Raw genomic sequence first — 27,823 nt, 5'->3', positions numbered from 1 at the left:
ATAAAATTTTAAATTATTAAGTTCATAAATATTCAATTCAAATATAATAATATTCAGATGAGCAAACTAATTTTATTATCCAATCCGAATGGAGACGCTTTGCTGTTTTGCCTCAAGAAACGATTAATTTTGCCATCATCTTCAGTAAAGCAATTGTTGGACATATTTAGTAATGCTCAAAAAGAAAGAAGAGATAAGAAACCAAACAAAGGAAAATTTTATTAATTAATGACTCTATAACATAAAAATAGGAAGAGAAGTCCTACAAATTTCAATTTTTTTTCAATGAAGAACTAATGTTAATGTTAAATATAATGTTTTTGATATTTGGGGATCATTGATGAAGTGATGCGTAGTTGATGTTTGGAGGTAAAAAAAGAATTATAAAATAAAATTATTAATGATGTTTATGGGTGTCAAAATTGATGGAGAAATAATTTTTTTTTTACCATAATTAGAGTATTTTTTAAAAATCTATTCTTTTAATTATGGTTAAAATATTAATTAAATTAAATTAATCTAATTTTTTAATAATTAAATAGACATATATAGGGGTGTGCATCGGTCGGTTCGGTTCGATTTTACATGTAATTGGTTCGATTTATCGATTTTTGATTTTTAAATATGTAAAACTAATAACCAACCAATAAGATATTTTCTTATCAGTTTCTCGATTTTTGGTCCTTAATGGTTCAGTTTTCAATTTAACCAATAAGAAAATACTAATAAATAGAAATAGTAACAACTAACATAAAAAAATAAAATCTTAATTACCGCCAAAACCTACGCAATGTATTTTAATTTACAAGAATCTTCAAACTTGAACTGAATATGAGTTAGGAAAAAAACTGAATCCTAATTGTTGGAAGCTATAAATTCTTCAAAATTTTTGTTACGATAATAATCGAACTTTATATTGTGTTTTTGTTGCCCTGAATAGGTTAATACTTTGTGAATCACTAAATTATGAATTAGTAATATATATAATCTATATACATACACATATCTCTTTATATAGAGAGATAGATAGATATAGAGATATATATTTAAATATATAACATAAATAGGGATAAAAATAATAACTTAGTGTATCTTTATTGAGTTATCGATTTAATCGATAACCCAATAAGTTAAAATCGATATCGAATCATTTACTCAATAAATTTTTTTATAAAATTAATAAAAAATTATTAACTCAATAACCCAATATCAATAACTCAATAATATTTTTATCGATTTGATTTATCGATCGATTTAATTTTTATACGGTTAATCATCCAATTATGTACTTGAGAAAATGGAGAGAAGGAGTAACGGCAGCAGCCAATCCCGATTTTAACGAGGGCTAAGACACCAAAGCAAAAGAGAAACTCCTAAAGCAACACATGGCATTACATGCAACCGATCACATAGGATAGTAATCCACAAGAAAAAATCACCCAAAATTGTCGTCTTCTTTTTATAATATAATACTCCTACTAAACCAAACACTGCGTATGCAATCCCTATCCTAATTCACCATGATAACACCTCCACCTTTCCTTCTCTAGCTCTTATTACCTATTTCACATTACTTTCCTCTTTCATCCTCCTCATTCTTCTCAACCTTCTCACAACTATTATTATCACCCCACATTCAGAGTATTACTCTCCAAATTCAGTTAAAGCATAGATTTGGTGAATAAATTGTTCAATTTTGTTGCTGATTGTGTATTTATTTTTCTTGAAGTTTGGTTGCATAGTTATTACTACCATGTTTAACACACCTTTAGTTCTGTCATTTGCACTTGTATTGTCTTCTCCACTGATTTTCCTCTATGGCCCAAAGATCTTCGTGCATAATAGACATCCAGAAATTGATGTTGATGACATTGCTCTATTACATCGTGCTGCAACTCTGGATTACGCACACAAACGTCACAACTGGGGTGGTATTAGCGTTGTTTCCCGCCTTGGTACCACTAATCAACGCAAGAAAATTGCGTTTCTGTTCCTTACGAATACCGATCTCCATTTCGCCCCTCTCTGGGAGCGGTTCTTCTCCGGTCATGGAGATTTGTTCAACATTTACATCCATGCAGATCCGACAGCAGATGTTGCCTCTCCTGGGGGAGTTTTCGATGGCCGTTTTATTCCGGCTAAGAAAACTGAACGTGCTTCTCCTTCACTCATCTCCGCCGCTCGTCGCCTTCTTGCCACGGCGATTATCGACGATCCTTTGAATTCGTACTTCGCAGTCGTTTCGCAAAACTGTATACCTTTGCACTCTTTCAACTTTGTGTACAAATCGCTCTTCTCATCCAAGTACAAGAGCTTCATTGAAATTCTCTCCGACGAGCCGCAGTTATGGGATCGGTATATTGCTAGAGGGGAATCGGTTATGTTACCGGAAGTACCTTTTGATTCGTTCCGGGTCGGGTCACAGTTCTTTGTACTGACCCGGAACCATGCCCGGTTAGTTATCCGGGATAGGAAGTTATGGCGGAAGTTTAAATTGCCTTGTTTGAATGAGGACTCGTGTTACCCGGAAGAGCATTATTTTCCAACCCTATTATCCCTGGAGGATCCGAATGGGTGTACACATTATACACTCACTCGGGTCAACTGGACGGGTAGTGTGGACGGGCACCCGCACACTTATTACCCGTCTGAAATTTCTCCGGAGCTCATTCACGAGCTCCGGGAATCAAATAACACGTATTCACATATGTTTGCGAGGAAATTTTCGCCGGATTGTTTGAAACCGTTGATGGACATAGCGGATAAGATCATTTTCCGGGATTAAAATCGGGTCGGGTAAGTATCTTTTACCCACTTGTTACCTTATTCTTGAAAATTTTGTCCCCTTTTTTTTTTTTGCTTGCTACTAGCTTATAGTTTTAAACCATGGTACTTTATTTTTGGCAATGGCTCAATTGGTTTAGAGACTTCATTAGTTTTTAACTGTGTGAGAATACGTGTTAAGTAATAAAGTACAAGTAAGAGGAATAGTGGAATAGTCGAGGTAAGGTTTCTTATAATTATTATTTGCAGGTATATGTTGAGATGTTCGTAGATGTGTGGATTAGCCGTACATCAAGATTCCAATCTTTTTTATGTAAAAATAAATGTTTGATATTTGGAAGAGAAAATACATAATTAATTACCCGACTGATGTTGGTCGACATTTTCAAAAAAAATACCTAAATTTTAAATTTGACCTATTACCTCACGATTCTAATTTAAACTATTATCTCACGATTCTTACTTAATCCATTACAAACACATCATTTTTCGCTGAATCTCTCACACAACAAAGAGAGTGAACACATGCATCAATCAAATACTGCCACGTGTCAAATACGTTTAATTTTTATTTTTTTTTATTTTTTTAATAAAATTTTACTTTTTTTAATTCAACATCCCACCCCACCCATCCAGAACCCCCTCCCTCGACGTCCAGCACCTCCCCTCCACCCCACCCCCATTCAACACCCCACCCTGCATCTTCCCCTAACCCCTCACTCTGTCAAAACCTCTTCCCATCCATATTTTTTTTTTCTTTTTGTTCAAATCAATTGAAAAAATTATTTTATGATTGAATTGAGTTTTAAGGATAGTTAAATGATTAAATTGAGTTTTAAAGATAATTAAATGAACTTTAGTGGAGGAATTTTAATGGAGTTTTTAAAGATTTTTTTGTTTTAAAAAAGCTTTAATGGAGGAGTTTTAATGGTGTTAAAGAAGATATTGTGTTGAAGAAAACATTGTGTTGTGCTTTAATGGAGCTTTAATGATATTTAAAAAAATAAACTTCAATAAAGCTTTAATAGTGTTGAAGGTGTTGAAGAAGAAAGGGTGGGTTGGAGGGAGGGGAGGGTGATTTAAATAAATAAATAAATATTAAATTTTTCGTTTAGAAAAATATAAATTATATATTAATTATTTACACGTAACACCTTTTTATTGGTCAAAAAAGTCAAATTTGAGCCCTTTCACGTGTCTATGGAGCTTGTGTACACGTAGGGGATCAAAATGGTGTGTTTGCAACGAAATAAAGAAGAATCGTGGGGTAATAGGTCAAAATTAAAGTTTAGGTGTTTTTTTTAAATTCGGACAAGATCAAGAGGGTAAGTATGTATTTTCTCTATTTGGAACGATGGTGCCATTGAAATTTGAAATTTTTCGATTATTAAAAAAAAATAAAAAAAGGTTGTGGTGATGAATAAGGACAGCCGGATAAGAAGCCATAATTTTAGAACTGTCGTTATGATTAACATTATTTTATCCTTATGAGTTGGAATTGTTTGTTACAAGGTGGTGGAGAAAGTTGCCTGAAAATGCGTCTTTAGTTAATTCTAGATGTTCAAAAATCAAAATTTCAATCTTTACCCCCCTACCTCCCATTTTAGTTGGTAATAAATGTTCCATGTAAGTTGATTACTTACGATTTTTCATTTTACCCCTGTAATTAATAGTATAGATTAAACGTGAATAATTACAATTCTTATGTCTATTTTTATGCCTAATGAGCATCACTAATATGGATAATGGATAAAGTAGTAAACTTAATCATTCAATTTATGATTCCTTAATCACTGCAGTGTAAAATGGAATTTTCCCAACTAAAATGGATGGAGGGAATAGTTTATTAGCTCATGTATTTTTGTAATTTTCGAGTTTCCTAGCAAGCCAATAATATTTAGACTTTTTAAGTTTATTAGTCAACATCATGTGTAACTAATTGGATAATACTTTAGTGGTGCCTGTTCAAATCTGTGTCATTATTTTGTTATGTTGTTCTTTTCGTTGTGTTTGGTGTGTTTCTTTTGACTGGGAGGACAATCATAATATAAATTAAGGGAAAGATGCTTCAACTTTCGGTTAATGACGCTTTTAGATGATGGAATTTGTTCGAAGGGTGAAAATCACTATAGAATTTGGTTCAAATTTGAAGAGACAACAAAAAATTGGGGGACTTCTTTTCTTTAATCTTGATGGACAGTTCAATCAGAAAGGTTCATTTATGAGTTGAGGATTGTTCAAAACCACAGAGAGATCATCACACCGTTAAAACGCTGATGTGGGACTCAGACAAACATTGGTGTTTTAATATGTTGGTATGAGATGATAGGTATTCAGTGAAATAGTCGAGACATAATCTAATTTAATTCCGTCGAGACTTAATTTAATTCAGACATAACCTTTTAGAATAGGTATTCGGTGAAATAGTCGAAACATAAAGTAATTCAACCATCAACTTTTAGAATGGTTTAATAGATTATGTTGATCAATGTGTCTTGTCTGGTTGAATACCTTTTTGTTTTGAATTATGTGGGTAGATTAGATCTCAACAAGTTTTGACTCTTTTAACATATTTAAAAATGTTTTTGCAGGTGGGGTTCGAATCTTTTGTATTTGAAGCATGTAGAGACAGAGTTGCAAGCCAAAAGCTCTTTTGTTGGAATAAACAAATAAACATGTTGGGTGTTTTGATGGTCCTATGTACAGAAAAGCGGGACATGATAGGTGTGAAATAATTGTCAAAACCAAAAAAAGAGAAAAAAAAAAAAGGGGGTGTGGGCTTAGAGTGGAGTTTGTTTTCAAGAAGGGAATTTGGTGGAAAATATAAAGAGCAAAAAGTAGCAAATGGCTCATTGCTCTTTTTTCCTCTTTCCCCCTTCTTTTGTTTGAAGGGAAGCTTTAGAAGTACCTGGTATAGTTGTTGCCACGTGATGAGGGGATCACGGGTTACGAGAGCTTTAGTTCGTCAAGCTGGCGATAGAAGAATAGTCTCCCATTTGCTCCCCTTCTTCTGTTGATTTCTTTGTTTTTATAGCTTTCGTCGTGTTAATGTGGTGTTACACTTGTTTTTGCTTCGATTCACGCTTCAAGGGTGTGTTTGGTATATTTTCATACTTATCCTGATCCAGAGAAGAGCAACACTATGGAAGAGTTCTCGTTTTTCATGTTTGATTGGTCAAATTTTTTTTTAAAACATTTATTTTTAAGAAAATAAATATTTCAAAAATGAGGAAATTTCCTTAATGTAGAAGTAGGAAAAATGCTGCAACCCCATCTCTCACAGTATTTTCTAGATTATAGGGACAATTTGATTAGACATTAATGTTACTCTGATCAGATTGTCGTGGTTTTTTATGTACTAGCTCTAGCCACTAGGTGATAAGTATATAGATTTGTGAGATCAATATTTTTTATTGAAAAAATTACAGAAATTATCATCTTTAAGATTATATTTATAATATATAATAATATTTTTTTAAAATTATAACTCACAGCAAAAGTAACAATATTTTACTTACTTTATCGTAATAAAAGGATATGTATTTTTTAGTTGTGCATATGTATTTACATAAATAGATATGTATTTGTATATGTATTTATATAGCAATATTTTATTTAAATATATATAAATATAATTTGCTATAAAAGGAACTACTTTTCTTTTTCTATTTACATATCAAACCCAAAAAACAAAGTAAAAATCCACTTGCATTTCACGGAAATATTTTCGTCCACACCAAATGCATCGTAAAATGCGTTGGTTGTTTTTCTCAATTCAACTTTTATGTAAAAGACATTTCAGTCTATTAACAAGAGCCCAAAAAGTTGGCCCAATGAATAATTGAATGTGAAATAAAAGAGGGATAGAATTGACCCATGCATGGCAACAAGTTGAGATCGGGACCAAATATGACTGCGAGGCGTAATTCTATTTATTAGCGCTATTTATAATTCAATAGCTGTTGAATTATCGAAACTGAGCTAACTGAAAATCGAATAAAAAAATAGAAAAATAATAATTACAACAAATAAACAACAATGAAGTTAATGTAATTTTACGAGTGGAGTTTCACCGCTATTTTGTATAGGTAAATAAATTGTTTAGCGAAGAAGTTAGGTAGAAAATAGTAGAGCATTATAATGCAACAACGCCATATAACTCAATAATAACAAGAAATAATACAATGCTCGACTACCTACTAATCACTTTTTTCAATACTTTTTTGACCTATTTTTATCTCTCTTCATTTCAGCATATTCAATCTCTCATATTTCCTCACTCAGACATTTATGCTTCTTCCCTTCACATATGTGAATCATCCCGGTATCGTCTCCCTCATTTTTTTCACAATAGAGATCATTCTCACCTTTTCTCAACTGACTTTGTTTCTAATCCTCTCCTAATATGTCTACACATCCATCTCAACATCCTCATATTTTTGAATTCCGAGCTCTTGATCGACCAGCACCACCCAAACAACTTTGCTCAACAACCACTTTATGAAACTTACCTTAAATTTTGATGGTATACTCTTATCACACGGGACAATGCATTCTCCATTTCATACATCCAACTTTGATACTCTTTTCAGTAATCAAAATGGAAAAAAGTAAAATCAAATTCTACCAAATGTAGGTTTAATCTTATACTATAATATTTTAAGAAATCAAACACCAAAAAACATTGTATTAATTTCTTTTAATCGTATCATAGTTTTCAATATCATCATCATAAATGATATATTACACATGGAAAAACTATTTTACATGACCTCCACATCACCTATATAATCGACTTTTGTCGATATATGGCATGTCCATATCATTATGCACGTTTTTTATATGACAAATTTTATTTATTTAGGAAATTTTACATTTTTCCTGAAAACATTTGTCTACAAAACCAATTGGTCCAGTGATATGGATTGGCCATAAAACCAATCTTTCATTCTCATTTCTTAATTGTTACCAGCCAATTTCTAAAAGAAAATCTATTGTACTAATTCAAATAAGAGGTACACGTTTTTAAGCCAAACTTGTAATTATATCCTCTTAGACCAGTATTAATTTAAAGGGAAAAAATTTCACAAATAGCAAATTTAAGCTCATAATTTGTAGTTTCATAACAATTGTTTCATAATTATCTAAAATAGCAACTTGTATTTTATATTTTATAAAAGTATTGCTATTAAAATATATATACAATAAAATTTACTGTCCTTCTTTTACTCAAATCAGTTGAGTTAAATAAGGAATAATTATGTCATGTATTTAAAGCAGTAAATTCTTTTTCATAAATTGCTCTTATTTAAAGCAGGAGATTCCTTTTTAATAAATTAATCTTATTTAAATTAGTAGATATTTTTTCCAAATCAAACTCAAATCTGAAGATAATTATCTTCGTGATCGTAAAAAAAAAAATCATGTTAGGTTCTTTTCATTTTTTTTTTATCACTTTATTTTTATTTTGATATCTTTTTCTTTTTCATTCCACTTTGTTTTCTCTTTTCTATTTTTCTTCTCTCTTTTTTCTTTTTTCGTTTTTTCCTTTATTTTTTTCTTTTTCGTTTTCTGATTTTTTTCCCTTTCTCATATTTTTTTCTTTTCCTATTTTCGCTTTTTCTTCTTTGTTTCTATTTTTTTTTTGAAAAAAAATCGCTTTTATTTTTACACTTCTATTTCTAAATTTTATTTCTTTTTTTTTTCTTTTTCACTTCTTTCTTTTTGATTTTTTTTTCATTCTTTTACTTTTCTATCTCTATCTTTTATTTTTAAAAGACGAATATCTAAATCACAAAACATATTCAAAAATATGTACAAAATAAATGGACATACAAATCTGCATGTGTATTTACAGTACAAAACGTACATATATATATATATATATATATATATACATATGTATTTACAGAAATACATATCTGACTCATTTGTATATATAAATATATAGGACATAAAATCTCTACAACAAAAAGGATAACTATAGACATATACATATAAGTAATCAAAAAATACATGATACATATCTTAAACAGTAAAAAATACAAATAAGTACATATGTTACTCTCTAAAATGAAATAAAACAGTTCAAAAATAAATTCAACACCGTACAAAAATATATATGAATGTGCATTTGTATATATAAAATACATTTTTGGTATAGTACATCTGTCTAATTGCGCTTGAACTACATAGTTCTTCTTCTTCATGCAGACGCCACAAATATTTTTATGACAAAAAATTCTTTTACTGCTCCTTTGATAACATCGCCTTGATACTTTCTTCACTATTATTGACTGTGTGACATCCTATATGTGGTGTAAACCTTGAAAACACTCTTGCTATGAATATATGATCAAACGACACCCATAAAGTAAAATAATGACATAAATCTATATTATTACATGTGCTTGAAAAAAAAATACGAGATACATAGTATGCATATGTTTTCTTTTACATAATACATATTAAATTACAAAAAATACATATAGCTCTGCATATGTATTTACAAAATATATGTCTGATCCATATGAATATTATCATATAAAAAATACAAATATGACTCTGATATGCATTTACGAAATACATATTAGATTCATATCAAACATTAACGAACACAACTATAATATATATCTTCATATGTATTTGCGAAATACAAATGTGACTCATATAAAACAATAAATACAAATGCACATCTTAAACAGTAACAACTATAACTATATACATTTACATATAACTAAATCAAAAAATACATAATACATATCATGAGCATTAACAAAAAACTAAAAAAATATATATGATACCCTCTAAAAAAATATATCAACATAACAATATGTGTATAAAAAATACATATACTTCACATGACCTATAAGCTAATAAAAATATAAATACAAATATCTTCAAAATTTTAAAATAAAATATTATTAATATTCTTTTTCTCTCAATACCTGTGATTAAATTTCAAATAAAGCATCCGGAAAAAGAAGTTAAAAAGAGAAAAAAAAAAAAAGAAAAAAGAGAAATAGAAAGGTAAAATTAAAAGAAAAATAAATAAAAAATAGAAAAAAGATGAAAACGAAAATAGGAATAGAAAAAAAATGAGAAAGGAAAAAAAATAAGAAAACGAAAAAAATAAAGAAAAAACGAAAAAGAAGATAAATAGAAGAGAGAAAATAAAGTTGATTGAAAAAAATGAAAAAGAAAAAGAAATCAAAAATAGAAAAAATAAAACGATAAATAAAAGATGAAAAAAAAACTAACAAGAAAAAAGTTAGAGATATAAGAGAGAAAAAAATAATAATGATGCTTTATTTTAAAATTTTGAAGATCAATAAAGATAATAATCTTCAGATTTGAGTTTGATTTGAAAAAGAAATTTACTAATTTAATTAAAAGTAATTTATGTAAAATAAATCTACTAATTTAGGAATCTACTAATCTATGTGAAATAAAAAAGAATGATTTTTGTGAAATTTATTTTTTGGGGTAAATTGGAGAGAGGTAAAATAATAGAGTGAAAATAAGTAAAAAAAAAAAAAAAAAGAGTAAACATGCATGTGTAGAGTTAATGGACAAAAAAATGTCACTTTTGCTATAAAATGTAATTTTTAAAAAGTATTGTTATTTATTGTAATTATAGTCTTACGTTTTTCACTTTCTCTAATTTTTTCTTAATTTAATCTAGTATTATTTTAGACTTTTAGTTTAGGAGACTAATTTGATGTGGCTTGTGATATTTGTACAAATCCTTATCCCATCTTATTAATTTGTTTCAAATCATTGACTTAATTGTTTAATTCCTATTCTATCTAAACAAGTAAAATAGGTGGACTGACTAGTTTTAGTACCTACTTGGAGGTTTTTAGTCAATGGTTAAAAAGTAAAAGGAAAATAGTCACACACTCAACACTTTAATTGTAGAAATACAATTTGAATAAAACTTCTATTTATAAAGCACAAAAGAACTTATAATAAAGGTTAAATCCCCTGAATTGTTCTTTGAATTTTAAATTTGAACTCCATAAGTTTTATTTGGTTTTCAACTTTTATAATTTTGAACATAGGGAATCATTAGCTGGGTTTGAAATTTCGAAAACTTTTGCCATGTATATTTCCTAATCATTTGTCAGTTCTTTGAATCCCAACATCATTTGTTCAAATTGTTCCTTTTTTAGTTGGAGGTACTTAATTAAAAAAAAAAATTAATTTCAAGAGTTATTTCAAGATAATTAATTTTAGAATTAGTTATTTTGAGATTAGTTATCCTACCATGTGTATGGGATAACTTACCATCACTATGGTGTAAATGGTGGATAATTAATCTCGATACTAACTAATATCTCACACCAAACATAGAATAAAATAGTCCTTTATTTTACTGCAGGACTATTTATCCCTACCTCACACCAAACAACTCCTTATACTCAAATCATTGAAACAAAATTTTCCTTTACTTTTTTTTTTTCTTCAAAAAATAAATATATTGTACCTTTTTACAATTTGAAATACTCATTTTTTTTAAAGAACAAGTCATCTAACCTAAAAAAAGGATAAAATGTGAGGCATAAAGCCTTTACTTTAGTAGGTGACTTATGCTAAAGCCGGCACTTCATTTGTGTAAGATTTACCTCCTGCGTCAATATTTAATTGTTTACGAAATCAATAAATAATTTATCATTTTATATTTATTATTAAGTATTATTCATTAATTAATATATTTTTTAAATAATAAATTTATTATATTTAGAAAATGATGCAATAATTAATAAGATAATAATGAATATGTAAAAACGGACGGAAAGTAAGTGATTAATTAAGATGACTTTCACACTAAACAAAAATATTAAAAGAAGGAGTTGTTGTTAGAAGTTCTGACTTCTGAGTGATAGAAACATAGCAATAAATTAAGGGTGACCGGTATTTCAATATTTTATGTGAGGAAAACGAAATATATAATACAACAAAAGACACTAAAAGAATTTATTTATTTATAATTTATAAAAAGGAGCTCTTATCTCATCTCCAGGTCTAATTTGATAGAATTTAATCAAAAAATAAAAAAAAATTGATAGAATTGGGCAAAAGAAGAGCCAAGAGGAATAAAAAATTATCAATTACTCTATCTTATATTTGACTCTCAAAACATATTGAACAGTTCACGCAACTTGCCAATTTCCCAAATAGGGAACTTACTTTCTCTTTTGATTTTTACTTGTCACTCAATATGACTCAATTTCAAAATTAAATTAAAATACATTAATTTAATATTTAGATGTTTAGAAATTATACAAAAAAAAATGATATATTTTGTAATTTTTTTCATATTAATATGATGAAAAAATATGTATTGGAGGTCAAAATTTATACAATTTGACTCTCAAAAAGCGAAACGTTAAAGTATTAAATTTGGAATTTCACATTTGCTTCCAACTTCTTTTATGCCGGTCTCTTAGGATTAAGTCTGAGCAAAAAATCCATCGTTTGACATGCCAAAAAGGTTTATAAAATTTTTTAAAGACGATTAAGAATGTTCATTAAAAGAAATAGGGTGATAAGTGTCTTTCTTTCACGCAAGACTACTTGTGAATTTTTTATGAATCAAAGCTCGAGTTCGATATTTGGACGTATCAGAAGATGACACGCAGGGGCGGCTCAAGCATTTAGGTGGCCTAACGCCAAAATCGAACGGAGACCTTAATTGTTTTTATTTTTTTTTAATAAAGTCTATTTTAAAAAATTTATAATCCTTAATAATATAATCAATGCATTAGTCTTTGTTGAGACATAATACTCTAGATGTATCAAACTTTTTAAATAATTCTTTCTTTTTATATAAAAAAATTATTTTTTCATCAAATAATATTATTAATTTTCTCAAAAAAATAATAATCTATTATTGTTTAAAAATGAAGCCCCTCAAATTTGGTAGCTTAAGACGGTCGCCTTTTTTCTAATAAAGTCGAGCCGCCCCTGATGAGATGTGACAGTTGAAGATGTTACCCAAAGTCTAAACTATAAGTATACCTCTGTCCCATACTCGTATCCATTTGATTTTCATCGCAACAATGATACTACACTCAATAACATCTTTCAATTCGTTTGCTTATTGCATTATAATATACTAGGGATACATCGTGTGGCCGGTAAAGAATTATTATTATTAAAGAAATATTGTCATAAGTTTATAATTAAATATTTATTTTTTATAATTTTCAATCATAATATTATGAGTTGTTTCTTTATATCATAGTATTTTCAAGGTGTTGTTTGCTTCTTTTTTTAATTCTTTTATCTCTCTTAACTGTTGATTTTTATATCTTATTTTGCTATTTAATCTTAAAATAAATATTATATTCCATAAAAGAAGTGAGATAAACTTATAATCTTAAGTGTTATTAAAATAATTTGTAATCTTATCATATAACATTAATTTCATGAATAACAACTATAAAAATTTCAATGGAAAGTTTATTTTTTTATTTTTATAAAATTTGTATAACATCCATCTTTTCTTCCCCGTTTATAATTTTTTCTAATATTCAAGTATTAAGAATGTTATGATTTTTTAAAGTTTCCAAACTGAGATATATTAAATTTAATTGCATTATTTAAATTAATTATTTTTTTTAGTTTTCTCATAATTTTTACTCTTTTAAGAACTTATGGTCGTCTAAATATATTTAATTTTGTTTTTGAGAAGAGATAGATAAGAAATAACATATATAGTTAGAGGCAACTAAATATGTTCACAAACAAAATTGTATTAGGACGCAGTGAAGGAAATGGGGATGATCCTAGTGCCATTGAGCCTAGATGCTCTTCTCCTTAGGAGTTCCACTTTCTTTACTTTGCTTGTATCAATTTTCTACCTTTTTTTTATTTATGAAATAAACTTAATGAAAATGTTGGTGTAGATACTTATTTCAAGATCTCAAAGTATACCTTATTCTTATGACATAAAATTAGTTAGTGTATAATTTAGTATTATGTATAGCTGGTCCGCGCTTTGCATCAAATAAATGGTCGAACTAACATGACCGGATGAGCTCATCCTACATTTGTACATGTGCCTTATGATATGTTATTATCCCCAACAGATCTTTTAATTGTATAGCCGTCAAGGGGTATATGGCCATGAACTTGATGGTCAAGCTTGAAAACAAATATTGAGAAAGGGAGATAAATAGGTGAAGGGTCAAACAAAGATGGGTGAGTCATAAAATTAAATAAACATAAGAACCTCAAGAGGATGTGAAGTATTTCGCATTCACACAGGATCTAAAGAAAGATGGCACCCTAAGAGGATGTGATATGCCCATCACAATGGCGATACAAGCATCAGTAGCTTATTCCATTGCTGATGTTGAATGTGATGTGCCCACCATGATGAGTTAATGTCGTAATGTATATATCAAACAGAATCTACGCTAACATAAGCATCGGTGACTTATTCCATAGATGATGTTGGATCTAATATACCGACCATGATGACCCGAAGGGTAGCCTATAGGTCACATAACACCTACCTTGACATGAGCATTAGTGGCTTATACACGGCTCAAACATTAAAGAGACAAGTTTACTATTGTCCCAAGGCTTTCCTTCATAACAAAAGTGTCCAGGAACTTTTCTATCTCAAAGCTGCATCTATCAATAGCCCTTGCTAAATGTGTCTGACTATCTATGAATGACCATGATCAGAGTGCCAATGGAGGAGATGGTACAAGAAAAGATTTTGAGTGAAAACACGACAACAGCGACCACAAAACATTGAAGAACTTAGGACAATGATACATATAAAGATTCTAGCACACATCACAATACATTTTTTTGTCCACGTCAAGTACGACTTGCATGAATCAATGAATTAACGGAGGAAATAAAAAGAGAGAGGGACAGAGCACTGATAATTGCTATACTTAAAACACATGCCTATTTATAAATACATAAAATGGTATCTTCACTTTCTAAATATTGGAGCATCTACCCAATAATGAGTTTTTAATTTCCTGTTCTATCAATAATGACACTTCATTGGCACCCCTAAATAATGTTTTTCTTAAAGTTACATAGTCAATGAACTTGTGACACTATAGTTCTTTTGTACAAAATTTTTGAAATGGACTTGCTGGTGCCGAGTCTCCAAGTATTTTTTATCGTAATCATCAAAGACACCAATCATTTCGTATTACCCTAATTCTAACCTTTTGACAAAGGTAGATAGCAAAAAGGAAAAGCTTCATAAAACAATCGATGAGAATGAAAAGGATTATCTGATTGCCCTCAAGACGATTTGTTCTTCAGAGCAGCAAATTCTTCTTCTTGCTATTTTTTCAAATATTGTTGTGCAGTAGCAGTTACAATCTTAACGAAAAAGTTCAGTAGCATGATTGTAACTACACCATTTCAAACTGAAACCAATGAGAAATCCCATTTGTTCACCTGACAAAGATTATGAGTTTAAATTAAGATAAACCACCATAAACTAATGAATCAACAAAACATAATTTATTCAATTTAGCCTAGGAAATATCACTAACAGAAATCTTTAAGCATATAAAAACATAATTAGATGAATTATTATCTTTATATTTGATGTTGAAGGAGTTTTGGTAGCCATATACTTGTCTTTCATGGAATGGAGCTTAGCAATGATTTTGGGTAACCTGGTTTTAATACCAGGTATAAGACTAAGCATCCAAATCAACCTGGTGTCCACCAAATTAAGAAGTTGATTGTTGCAAACAAAAATAATAAACATGATCTGCAGAAGATAGTCAAATAACACATCTCTATAAGAATCGTGTCAAATAAATATGCAAGTTTGAAAAAATGTGAGTTCTAATGATAGGCTTTTCCAATCAAAGTTGTGAAAAAAGAACTTTCAAAATGGGATTCCAAATTGTCCACAAATTATGCCAGCAACATCAAATAGAGAATTTGGAACCTACAAAAGACACCTTCATTAGAACAGTTATACTATCTGAGAACATATATCAGCCTGTTAACTGAAAGTTACTACTATACGCAGCTAAATCCAACACTACATAAAGAGCAAAAAGATTAGCCAGAGAACAATAATTGAAAATATATTGTTTTGTATGTCCTAGTTCTAATATTTTGTAGATTACTACATTTGTTGGGATCTTCCCAAGTTTTGAATAATCACAATGCCTTTCTGATATCTACATAAAATTTCTTCAGAAAAAATACTGCATGACACAATTGTCAAAGTTGCTGGTCCAACATAGTCGTTCTCATTATTATCAGGTCAAAATTATTTTTTGAGATGCATAATTTGATTAGAGAAATGGGTGATGAGAATGTCTCAAGTGAAGAATACACAAACAACAGAATATGGCTTCCTAAGGATGTTCATGAGCTTTTTGCTGGAAAGTTGGTAAGGAATATTTTGACGATATTGATAATTTTATAATCTCTTAGTATTGCAATTTTGTTCTATTGAGGCTTTCCTATTCATTTTATTTATTTAACATAAATATGTGTTTCTTTCTCTACAGAAAACAGAAAAGTTGGAAAGCCTATGCATCCCAAAAGTTTACAATTTTAGAGATGATCCTGTTAATTATAACATGATATTAAGATGATGAAATGCTTATAGGTACTCAGAATTAAAAGTTGAACTTTTCACTCAGATTTTGGTATCACTCATCTCCCTTCTAACTTGCGATTTCTTGATTGGTCGTCGTATCCTTCACGTTTATTGTCCAAAAGTTTTGAACCATCACAACTCGTTGTGCTTCGTTTAACAAATAATTAGCAACTTGCTAAACTTTGGCAAACATCAAAGGTATACTTGCGATCTCCCTCTATTTCTCTACAACAGAACAAAATGCTAGTATTTTTTCCTTGGTCAGTCCACGACAATTAATCGCTCGATGACTTTTCTATATGCATATTCACATCAATTTGTCTGGTTATCATTCACCTGAAAACTGATACGTTAAAACTTATGGATTCAATGTGCAAAACTCATCCAAAATGTAACATATGTTCTCTCTTCTCTCCAACAACTCATACGTCATCTATTTTTTCCTAAAAGTATGCCAAATATGGTGAGATTCATGATTTAAACTACATTAAAACTGATGCATATTTCTTTTTGGGTTAAATAAATGGTGAACCAAAGATGGAAAGAAATTTATTTGTGGGTGCAAACAAAACAAATAAATCTAGCATGCAACACACAAAAGGACTTAAACATGCTAATACTTGTTTTTGTAATTCATCTCCGCTACACATTGGAATTTATGTATTATGTACATTTAGAAGTGAAGAAAGATTTTAAGTACTTTTCATCTATGTGGTAATTTCTTTAAATAATTATAAAAAGCAAATGTTGGAACACAGTTATAATCTACCTGTTGTTATTATGAGTCAATAAAATACTTGATCAATGTTCTATTGATATTTCAGAGAAACATTGTGGTTTATATTCCTTTTTAGTATAAAAATAGAATTTGATTAGCTTGAAGCATTTGGATGTCAGCGACAGCGTAGAGTTAACAAAAACTCCTAATTTTGATCATATGCCAAACTTGGAGACACTTATTTTAAGCTCGTGTGAAAATTTGCAAGAGGTTCATTCCTCTCTTGGACACTGTAGAATTTTTCTTTGTTAAATTTAACGGGTTGTTCCAAACTTGAGAGGAGTATTTACTCACATTATACATGATACTAGAGAATCAAAATAATTTAGCATCAAAAGGACTCTTGAACCTTCATTGATTTACAAATGCAAAGTTAACCTTGAAAGATTCTTAATAGCACTATTTTTCAGACAAAATAGGGAGAGGGTTCTTATTTTCAGCAACAACACTAAGTCACTAACAACAACATCCCGGTGTAGTCCCACAAAGTGTAGTATGCCGAGGATAGAGTGTATGCAGACCTTACCTTTTATAGCTCGGATGTAGAGAGATTGTTTATGACAGACCCTCAGCTAAAGTAGACAGTCCAAAACAATCCCAATAAAGAAAGTAATAGCTGTACAGAAATAACAAACTAACAGTAATAACAGACAGCTAGTAACAGAACAGATCGAACAACAAAACTCACAGATTCAACATAACTGTTCTTTATCTACTTTCAATAAATTAAATTACAGCTCAATCAAAGCAATAGCAATCGAATAATCTCATCATTGTTCCATCAAAGAAAAAGGACAAATATGACTCACATAACGGTTGTACAACACTACAGCTTTCTCAGCTTCTTCGACAGTGCTCATCGTCGCGAACCTAAATCCACGACTTCTGTCAGTCTCCCTATTGTCAATAACCTATAAAAAAATATAATTCAGTTCCATAAATAATAAAGCTCTAATTTTTCAATCTTTTTTTTAAAAGCTTAAACGTGAGCCATTATTACCTCAGCAATCTCAACAACATCAGCCTGTTGGAAAAGTTGAGCCAACCCTTCACTATCTACATCATAAAGGTAAATCTCAACGAATAATTTCGTATCCTCAGGAGGTTCTTGATACTCCTCTGCTTCTGTTGTCGTAACATGTGTAAATATTTTTTTTTAAGGGCAAAGAGTGACTTACTATTAAACGCATTTAAGAATTCTTTTGAGATAGACATGAAATAGAACACTCAAAAGCTAAGGTAAAATCTGATATTAGAACATTGAAAGTAGGGAAATTTCAAGAAAAACTTCAGGAAGTGTGAACCTCCTCAGCAGCAGCTTCAAAAGTTTCACCAGCCATAAGTTCTGGTACCCCATCATCATCTTCATGTGTTGCAACAGCACCTGCAACTTAGTCTGTACCTGCAGCAGCACCATATGCCTACTTTGGGAACTGCTCAGCCAATTTCTTTAAGTTCTCCAAATTATCAGGACCCAGCTGGTGAATAATCTGATGAAGAATATCCTGTAATTTCTTTGTTTGGGGGAACCGCTAACAGCCCATGTGTTTGCAGCAATTGATGCTTGAACTTTGGGGTTAATAAATTGGATAACAACATCCTCCTTGAAAATATGACAAGGTGCTCTGTAGTCTCTTGTCATCGGTTGTAGTTGTCTTGTGTAGTTGCAGAGGAGGGAAAAATGAAAAGACGGAAAGAAGGGTTTTAACATGTGTAACAGACAATTTTTATTGGGATTGTTTCTCTAATGTATGTATTATCTGTTAAATAATTAAAGAAGAATATTAAACTTAATTGTAATAACACTAACAGAGAGAAAATAAAGATAGTAGTAGTTCTTTTCTTATTGCTCTTCTTATCTCTTACAATGTGCAATAGAAGGCTATATATATACCCAAATTGCAAAACTTCTCTACCAAGACAATATAATGGAAAACTTATCTTACAAGATAGCAAACTTCTTCACCAAGCCAATATAGTGGAAAACTTATCTTACAAGATAGTAAACTTCTTCACCAAGCCAATAAGATCTGGACTAGCTTTGTTAGTATAAAATAAACCCATATCAATAGTCCCTTTTTGGTACCTCAATATATGCTTAATCCCGTTCGAGTGTCTCCGCGTAGGTGAAGAACTATACCTTACTAGCAAATTAACAGAAAATGCTATATCCGACCTTGTAGCATTAGCGAGGTACATAAGTGCACCAATAACACTGAGATATGGTATTTCGGGACCAAAAATCTTTCACCCTCTTCCAAAGGTCGGAATGGATCTTTACTCTCTTTGAGTGATAGAACAACCATTGGAGTACTTAATAGATATGTTTTGTCCATATAAAATCTCTTCAAAACCTTCTCGGTATAGGCAGTTTGATGAATGAAGACCCCATATGCTAAATGTTCAATTTGCAGATCAAGACAAAGTTTTGTCTTTCCAAGATCTTTCATTTCAAATTCTTTCTTTAGATATTCAATTGGGCAAAATTCAGAAATAACATACTTATCTCCTTAATTATGAGTTTCATAGCAACAGTTTTATAATTACATAATATAGCAAGTTGTATTTTTGCAAACTGTTGCTACAAAAATACAAATACATATGATTTTTACTGCCCTTATGATCGATATGTATTTTGTATTTTTACAAACTGTTGCTACAAAAATACAAATACATACAAATACATATGCTACAAAATGTAATTTGATAAAAGTTTTGTTATTTTTTTGTAATTTAATACTTAAGTATGCTACTTTATGTATTTTTTCCTATTCAATTGCCTTTTGGACCTCTTCCGGAGTCCCAATGAGATTTATATCATCCACATAAACAACGGGTATAACAAACCCTGACACCGTTTTCTTAATGAAAATACAAGGACAAATGACATCATTTATGTATACTTCACTTTTCAAGTACTCACTTAGGCGATTATACCACATACGCCCTGATTGTTTTAAACCGTACAACGATCTTAGTAATCTGATTGAATATAATTGTCGAGACTTTGAACTATATGCTTCAAGTATTTTTAATCCTTCTGGGATTCTCATGTAAATATCATTATCAAGTGAACCATAAATATAAGCTGTAACTACATCCATTAGATGAATTTCAAGATTTTTATATACAGCTAGATCGATGAGGTATCGAAATGTTATTGCATCCATCTTTGAGAGAATCTTTATGCAATAAGGCGAGCCTTGTATTTTACAATTTCATTTTTCTCATTACTTTTACGTACGAAAACCCATTTATAGCCGACTGGTTTTACGCCATCTGGGGTTTGGACTACAGGTCCAAAACCTCTCATTTAGCAAGTGAGTTAAATTCAGATTGAATCATCTCTTGCCATTTTGGCCAATCTTTTCTTCGTCGACAATCTTCGACAGTTAGAGGTTCAAGGTCCTCATTGTCTTGCATGATATTTAGTGCAACATTATATGCAAAAATATTATCCACCATAATTTTTTATCTATCTAAATTTACCCCATCACTAGTAGAACTTATTGAAAGTTCTTCATTCACTTGAGTCTCGGGATCGCTGATTTCTTCAGGAATATCAAGATTAATTAGATTTTGAGTCTCTTCAGGAGAATCTTTTATAATATTATCTATATCATTTTCGGGCTCCTTTTTCTAGGATTTTTATCCTTTGAACCCAAAGGCCTACCATGCTTCAGGCGTGTTTGGGATTAGAAGCTATTACATTAGAAGATGGTTTTTTTGGAACTTCAATTTGGACAGGCACATTCGCTGCAGGGATATGTGACTTGGTTATCCTTTTCGAATCAGTAAATGCATCTAGCATTTGATTTGCTAATTTTTGTAAGTGAATGATCTTCCGGATCTCACTTTCACATATAAAGGTACGTGGATCAAAATGAGATAATGATAAAACTTTTCATGCAATTTCTCTTTTAAGTTCTCATTTTTCTCCCCCTAATTGCGGGAAATTTATTTTATCAAATCGACAATCTGCAAATCGAGCAGTAAATAAATCTCCTGTCAATGGTTCAAGGTAGCGAATTATAGAGAGTGACTCAAACCCAACATATATTCCTAACCTTCTCTGGGGGCCCATTTTAGTACGCGGAGGTGGTGCAACTGGCACATATACAACACATACAAAAATTTGTAGATGGGAAATATTCGGCTCATGACCCAGGACCAATTGTAATGGGGAGTACTTATTATAATGAGTTGGCCTGAGACGAACAAGTGATGCTGCATATAAGATAGGATGACCCCAAAGAGTAGTGGGCAATTTCGTTTTCATAAGTAGTGGTCTTGTTATCAATTGTAGGCGCTTAATAAATGACTCAGCAAGACCATTTTGAGTATGAACATGAGCGACAGGATGTTCAACTCTTATCCCAACTGACATACAATAATCATCAAAAGCTTAGGATGTAAATTCTCCAGCATTATTGAGGCGGATAGACTTAATGGGATAATCTGAGAACTGCGCCCTTAATCGTATTATTTGTGCCAATAATTTTGCAATTGTCAGGTTGCGAGATGACAAGAGGCACACATGCGACCATCTTGAAGATTTGTCTATTAGGACCATAAAATATCTAAACGTCCTACTAGGTGGGTGAATAGGCCCACATATATCCCCATGTATACGTTCTAGAAACTGAGGGGATTCGACGCTAACTTTCAGTGGCGATGGACTAGTTATCAGTTTGCCTTAATAACAGGCAGCACATGAAAATTCATCCGCTGTAAGGTTCTTTAACGAATGCCCTTTTGAATTTTTAATAATTCGTCTCATCATTATTGAGACAGGATGGTCTAATCGATCATGCCAGAGAACAAATGTATTTATATCAGTAAGCTTCTGGTTTACGATAGAGTGTACTTCAGCTGTACAAATTTTGGCATAGTATAAACCGAAAGACAAAGTTGGTAATTTCTCCAACATTTGTTTTTGACCTGAGACATTCTTGGTAATGCCAAGATATTTGGCATTCATTTCATTTATTGTCTCAGCATGATATCCATTTCGGCGGATATCTTTAAAACTCAATAAGTTTCTTGGGTATTTAGAAGAGAACAATGCATCTTTTATAACTAATTTTGTCCCCTTAGGCAGAAATATAGTAGCTCTTCCGTAGCCTTCAATTAATTTTGAATTAACAAAAATCGTCGTAACATTTGTTCTTCTTCTAAGTAAGTGAAAAAAGTATTTTTCATCTTTAAGTATTGCGTGCGTTGTTCCACTATCAATTACACAAATATCGTCACGATCGATTAGTGATCCAAATAAAATTTGAGAAGTATCCATATTCTTCAAAATGAAAATAAAAAAAAATTAACAACATTCTTCAGAAAAGTAAACTAATACAACTTTAATAGAAAATTAACATAATTAGACTATTTCATGATTATCACCTACAGGGTGATTTACATGTTCTTCAGGAACAATAAAGAAATTTGAAACTTCCAAGTCCATGGGCTCAACATTATCTTCATAGAGGAAGTTTGCTTCAATATCGTTTTTTGCTTTCTTAAGGGACGCTTCATAGAGTTTTACCAGATGCTTTGGCGTACGACAGGTACGCGATCAGTACTCCTTTCCTCCACATCGATAGCATTTACTTTCAGAGTTTATCCTTGGTGCTGCTTCAGGAGATTCCCCCTTCTTTTTGCACTGCTGGTGCTAAGGGTTATTATTTATTGCAAAACGATCACCCTGATTAAAATACCTTCCACGACCACGACCTCGACCTCGACCATGACCACGACTGGGGTCAGGACTTCTTTCATGCCTAGTTGGGCGTGAAAATTTGCAACATTCACTTCTGAAAATAGAGCAGTACCAACAGGTCGAGTTTCATGATTTCTCATTAAAAGATCATTATGTTGTTCAGCAACAAGAAGATGAGAGATCTATTCAGAATATTTTTTAAATCCCATTTCTCGGTACTGCTGCTGCAGGAGCATACTCGAGGGGGAAAAAGTAGAGAATGTTTTCTCTAACATGTCGTGATTTGTGATATCTTTCCCGCACAAATTAAACTGCGATTTAATTATAAACATTGCAGAATTATAAGTAGTTATATTTTAAAAATCTTGTAACCTCAAATGGGTCCATTCATAACGTGCTTGTGGAAGAATGACCATCTTCAAGTGGTCATATCTTTCTTTTAAATTATTCCCACAATATAAGGGGATCTTTAATCGTGAGGTATTTCATTTTCAAACCTTCGTCAAGATGATGGCGAAGAAATATCATAGCCTTGGCCTTGTCTTGATTTGATGCCTTATTGTCATTTTTTATGGTGTCTGCCAGACCCATCGCATTTAAATGTATTTCAGCATCTAGTGCCCAGGACATATAAGTTTTGCTCGATATATCTAGGGCACTAAATTCGCATTTGAAAATATTAGACATTATTTAAGAAGATTAAATACTAACCTTTAAATATTGTTGAAAAGTTTTTGCAGAGGCCTATGCTGATAACGTATCAAATAATTAAAGCAGAACATTAAATTTAATTGTAATAACACTAACAGAGAGAAAATGAAGATAGTAGTAGTTCTTTTCTTATTACTCTTCTTATCTCTTACAATGTACAATAGAAAGCTATATATAGCCAAATTGTAAAACTTCTCCACCAAGCCAATATAGTAGAAATCTTACAAGATAGCAAGCTTCTTCACCAAGCCAATATAGTGGAAAACTTATCTTACAAGATTGCCTTTGTGTTTCTTGTTTTACAAGAATGTCTTGATACATTTACATGGACATCCATAACATATTATTTAATATCTAACATTCTCTTCAGTTTTCATCAAAAAAATGAGTAAAAATTTTCAAAAAAATGAGAAAAAAGATGAATGCAAATGTTGACCTCTTAGATACGTCACATCAACATTGTCTTGATTCTCTTTTATATATATACTAGATAGCACGGGCCCAGTGATAGAAGTCTATGTATTCTTCATACGTTTGCCTCAAATAATGAATGCAAATAACATAAATTCACAATTTAATAGATAAGTTACACTGGACATGACAATAATTTAAATAAAATGTGTGTATATTTCTTACATGTGCTAAATGAAATGTCATCGTACTAAAATAAAAACGGTAAAAATTGCACACCGGCAAGAATCTGTATGGACAAAAAGAACGTCGTACACTTCTAGATAGCGAGATGACTTTAGTGTCAGAGAGGTCCAACCAACATGTTTACTCTTCAACTTCATAACGATCTATTAGCTGATTCCACAAAAGTTCTCATCTCTCTGCATGAGCAATTGAATTACAGATATGCTGTTATACAAGAAAATAGAACATAAAACCAAATAATCTATACAAACTGAATACTCAACTTATGACAAGACACCAAGACACCAAGACATACTATTTCCTCATAGAAGGAAAATTCTTCAACTTATGACACCAAGACACCAGCTATACTATGCCCCAGTGTATATTCTTCATACTTCCAAGTTCTTTCGTGCTATTGTCCTAATATTAAAAATTCTGAGTGATCTTATTTTATATCACAGGGCTAGAAGTGTTACACATGCCATTTTTCAAATAGATAAGAGAACTGTTAAACGGAGCAATCTCCAGCTAAAGAAACTTACAATCTAAAGGATTAGCAATTGGAGTTGGTTCAGTAGGGTCGTTATCCACTCAGTCATATGACTTGATGTGCATATCTCCAAAAAGAAGCTTACTAAAAACCGTCATTCCAGGGTGATCATGTAGTGGAATGACAACTGATGGGGGCAAACAAAAGATACCAATCTGCCAAAGAAACCAAAAACTTTATAAGCCTAAAAAAGAAGACACTGAAGAGAAGAACATACAGAGCTCATTCATTAATGCATGAAATGGCGTTGCACAGACTCTTTTCTACAAAAACAATGATAATATTTATTCTACTATACGTGTTGGGCCCGTCATCGCACGGGCATACCTATATCTGTTAAAAGGGAAAGGATAGAACAATATCCCCACACAAGCTTAGAATGAGGGGAAAAAACTTAACATGAAGCAACTTAACTTTACCCGTTCGATCAACTTCAACAGGATTCTTAAGAAGGTGGCCTCTCATTTCAGTGACTTCATTAGCCGTGTACTGTAACCAATTGTGTTCACCAAATACTCTCATCCGTCTCACGCATTCAAGACTCTCTAGACGCTCAAAACATTGCTCTATAGTTGTCGTGTGCTCTGCCCATAGTGACATTCTATATCCATATATCTGCAGTCGAAATGCGATAGCAACTTAGTCACACATTTTTACTACTTGAAAAGAAATGCATTGAAAGAATGGTCTGAATATCAGTTTGTAGCATCAGTCCGAAGCAGATATTGTTGGACATCTAACTTTCAGAATAAACTTTGAGATACTCACTCAGTAAAAAGGAACAAAACAATTTGGAAATCATCCTTCTTTAGTATAGCCAAAAAGAACCATCAAAGACAATTGTTTTTCATCTCCAACTATTCGGATTTCCAAATTAATGATGCAAAAACACCCCTACTACATTTACACGTTCGCAAGTTATCATCAGTGAACTGGTGTAACTCCACTAAACAAACTCTCTACATAATCTAAATTCAGCTTTTCTATAACTACACTGGCTAATCTAGAAGCTTGGAAAGATGTTGACAAACAATGCGATGCAGTACATACACTTGTCTTTTCAACAAAAACTGCCAGCATGTTTCCGCGAGGTAACACTACCTCTGGTGTTGATCTGAATTTACAGCACCTGAAGTGCTTGGCCCAGCACCATTTTTTGTTGGAGGTAAGGTTCCCCATTTGCCTTCAGTCTCAAGTGGCTCAAGTGCAATTACAGCACCTTCGTTTAGTCCCAATGTAAACTGATTCGGATTAGATGGATATGCAGCGATAACAAGTGGATGCACCCTTGAACTGCAAAACAAATTTCTAAAATGAGAAAAACACATTTTTGGAGTTCTTTTCCTGACCAGATTTTGAAATAAAAAAAGAAAAACAGCAGTGTTCAATCACCTTGGATTGGCGGGAAGGTAGGAAGTAGGATTGATCCGACATCTCCATCGCAGTGTAGAAGCACTGAGAACACCTACACTTGCATCATCAAAACTAACAAATATGGACTGGCTATCACAAGAATATGTTACTCTTTCAAGTATTCATCATGTAAATATGGTTGACGAATTCTTTTTCTAGGAGTTGGATTCTCCCCATCCAAAAAACTTAAAACCCATTTTGGGGACTAAATAGACTCTAGCCTTGACAATTGATCCATTTTCGAGCTTAAACCCGGGACTAATTGGAAACCCGACAACCAAACCCGTACCCATTCTCCCTCTTATCTCCATGGAAATGGAATACTTCAGCATATTTTCCATGTACTTCAGGTGAAACTCCGATCCATTGCTCGCCTCGAAATGACTTGGTGGAGGATCCAAAGAAAAGGCCAGCAAATGCAGCAGCCAAACAGCCTTTGCTAACACAAGAAACTCCCGGTAAAACTGACTCCTTGGATGGTGAAACAGAAGTTCCTAAAACTACAAGTTGGGAGAATTCCCAGAAGTTTTATTGGATCCATTGCTTTCATATCCCTGTACTGTGTAAAACACTCGCGGCGGCGTTGGTCTGGCTGGAGCAGTGATGATAAGCTTCCGTCCATGTAGAATGTCTCATGATTGAATCCTTGGAACATTTTTTGGTTCACATTAGATTCCAATCCGTATTTTGCGGCAATGTCTCAGTGAGCAGAACGCATCAAAGACAGAAGCAAACTTGTGAAAGATTTTGACGCTTCTTTAACTGAATTCACCGTAGCTTCGAATAAATGAGGTGCCGGTAACATATTAACCTGAGCTTGACTGCTACAGCTAACTCTTCGTTTTGACTTACTTTTCTTCCCACTACTATTGCTGCTACTAACCAACGTTGCCATGTTCAACTTCTCTTTCAAATCATCAATCTCAATATCCTTCGACTTCACTTCTTGCTTCAATTTTCGATGAAATCTTTCCCTCAACACTCCAAGCTTTCGCAGTTCAGATACCACAGGCACGTAAGCCACACGCATTTTATACTGATCCCAAGGGCAATGTGTTTCTTGTAAACTAACATATGCCTTCTTCATTGCCGATACTTGTTAAGAATTCGTGCCCTACTGATTATCTTATTTTCGTCTAACTATTGCTTATCGATGGAACGGATTGCCTGACGTGTTGCAAGAAAGCAGTAAAACAGAAAGTAAAGAACATAATGATTTTTACGTGGAAAACACCAAGCTCAAAAAGGTGTAAAAAGCCACGACCTGTACCTCTACAAGATTTAATCCCAATTTCACTAAATAATCCTGAGCCTCAACAACGACTTATTACAAAACTATTGTAACCAACAAATAGGAATTATAAACTCTAATCCCTATAACTCAACAACTAGAAATTATAAACTCTAATCCCTATAACTCAACAACTAGTAATTATAAACTCTAATTCCTAACTACACACACCTCCCAAGGTATGCTTTCCCAAAGTCTCTGAGTTTTCCCCAACTCAAAGACTAGCTCCTAATTCAGTTTATAACACACTGAAACTAATATTACATCAATAGTTCAAACACAATGAACAACTCTAAAAATCAATGCTAAAACTCTTAGCTGGATTCTAT

The 27,823-nt window shown here is 31.8% G+C and overlaps 1 protein-coding gene and 1 pseudogene across 1 annotated transcript; one reads left to right on the top strand and one right to left on the bottom strand.

Annotated features, from left to right (window-relative positions):
• The first annotated feature begins 1,322 nt into the window (after positions 1-1,322).
• LOC107851048 (glycosyltransferase BC10) lies at positions 1,323-5,948 on the top strand. Its single transcript, XM_016695939.2, has 2 exons — positions 1,323-2,796; positions 5,376-5,948. Exon 1 carries the CDS (start codon positions 1,754-1,756, stop codon positions 2,783-2,785), a length of 1,032 nt encoding a protein of 343 aa, XP_016551425.1. The 5' UTR covers positions 1,323-1,753; the 3' UTR covers positions 2,786-2,796; positions 5,376-5,948.
• A 20,021-nt stretch (positions 5,949-25,969) lies between these two features.
• The window catches only part of LOC124889573, a 9,057-nt pseudogene continuing 7,203 nt past the window's right edge, over positions 25,970-27,823 (bottom strand).

This window comes from Capsicum annuum, chromosome 12, assembly GCF_002878395.1.
Source record: "Capsicum annuum cultivar UCD-10X-F1 chromosome 12, UCD10Xv1.1, whole genome shotgun sequence".
In the NCBI taxonomy this organism is placed as follows: Eukaryota; Viridiplantae; Streptophyta; class Magnoliopsida; order Solanales; family Solanaceae; genus Capsicum; species Capsicum annuum.
The sequence above is the reverse complement of the archived record's forward strand: the minus strand, read 5'-3'. Positions and strand labels throughout refer to the sequence as shown.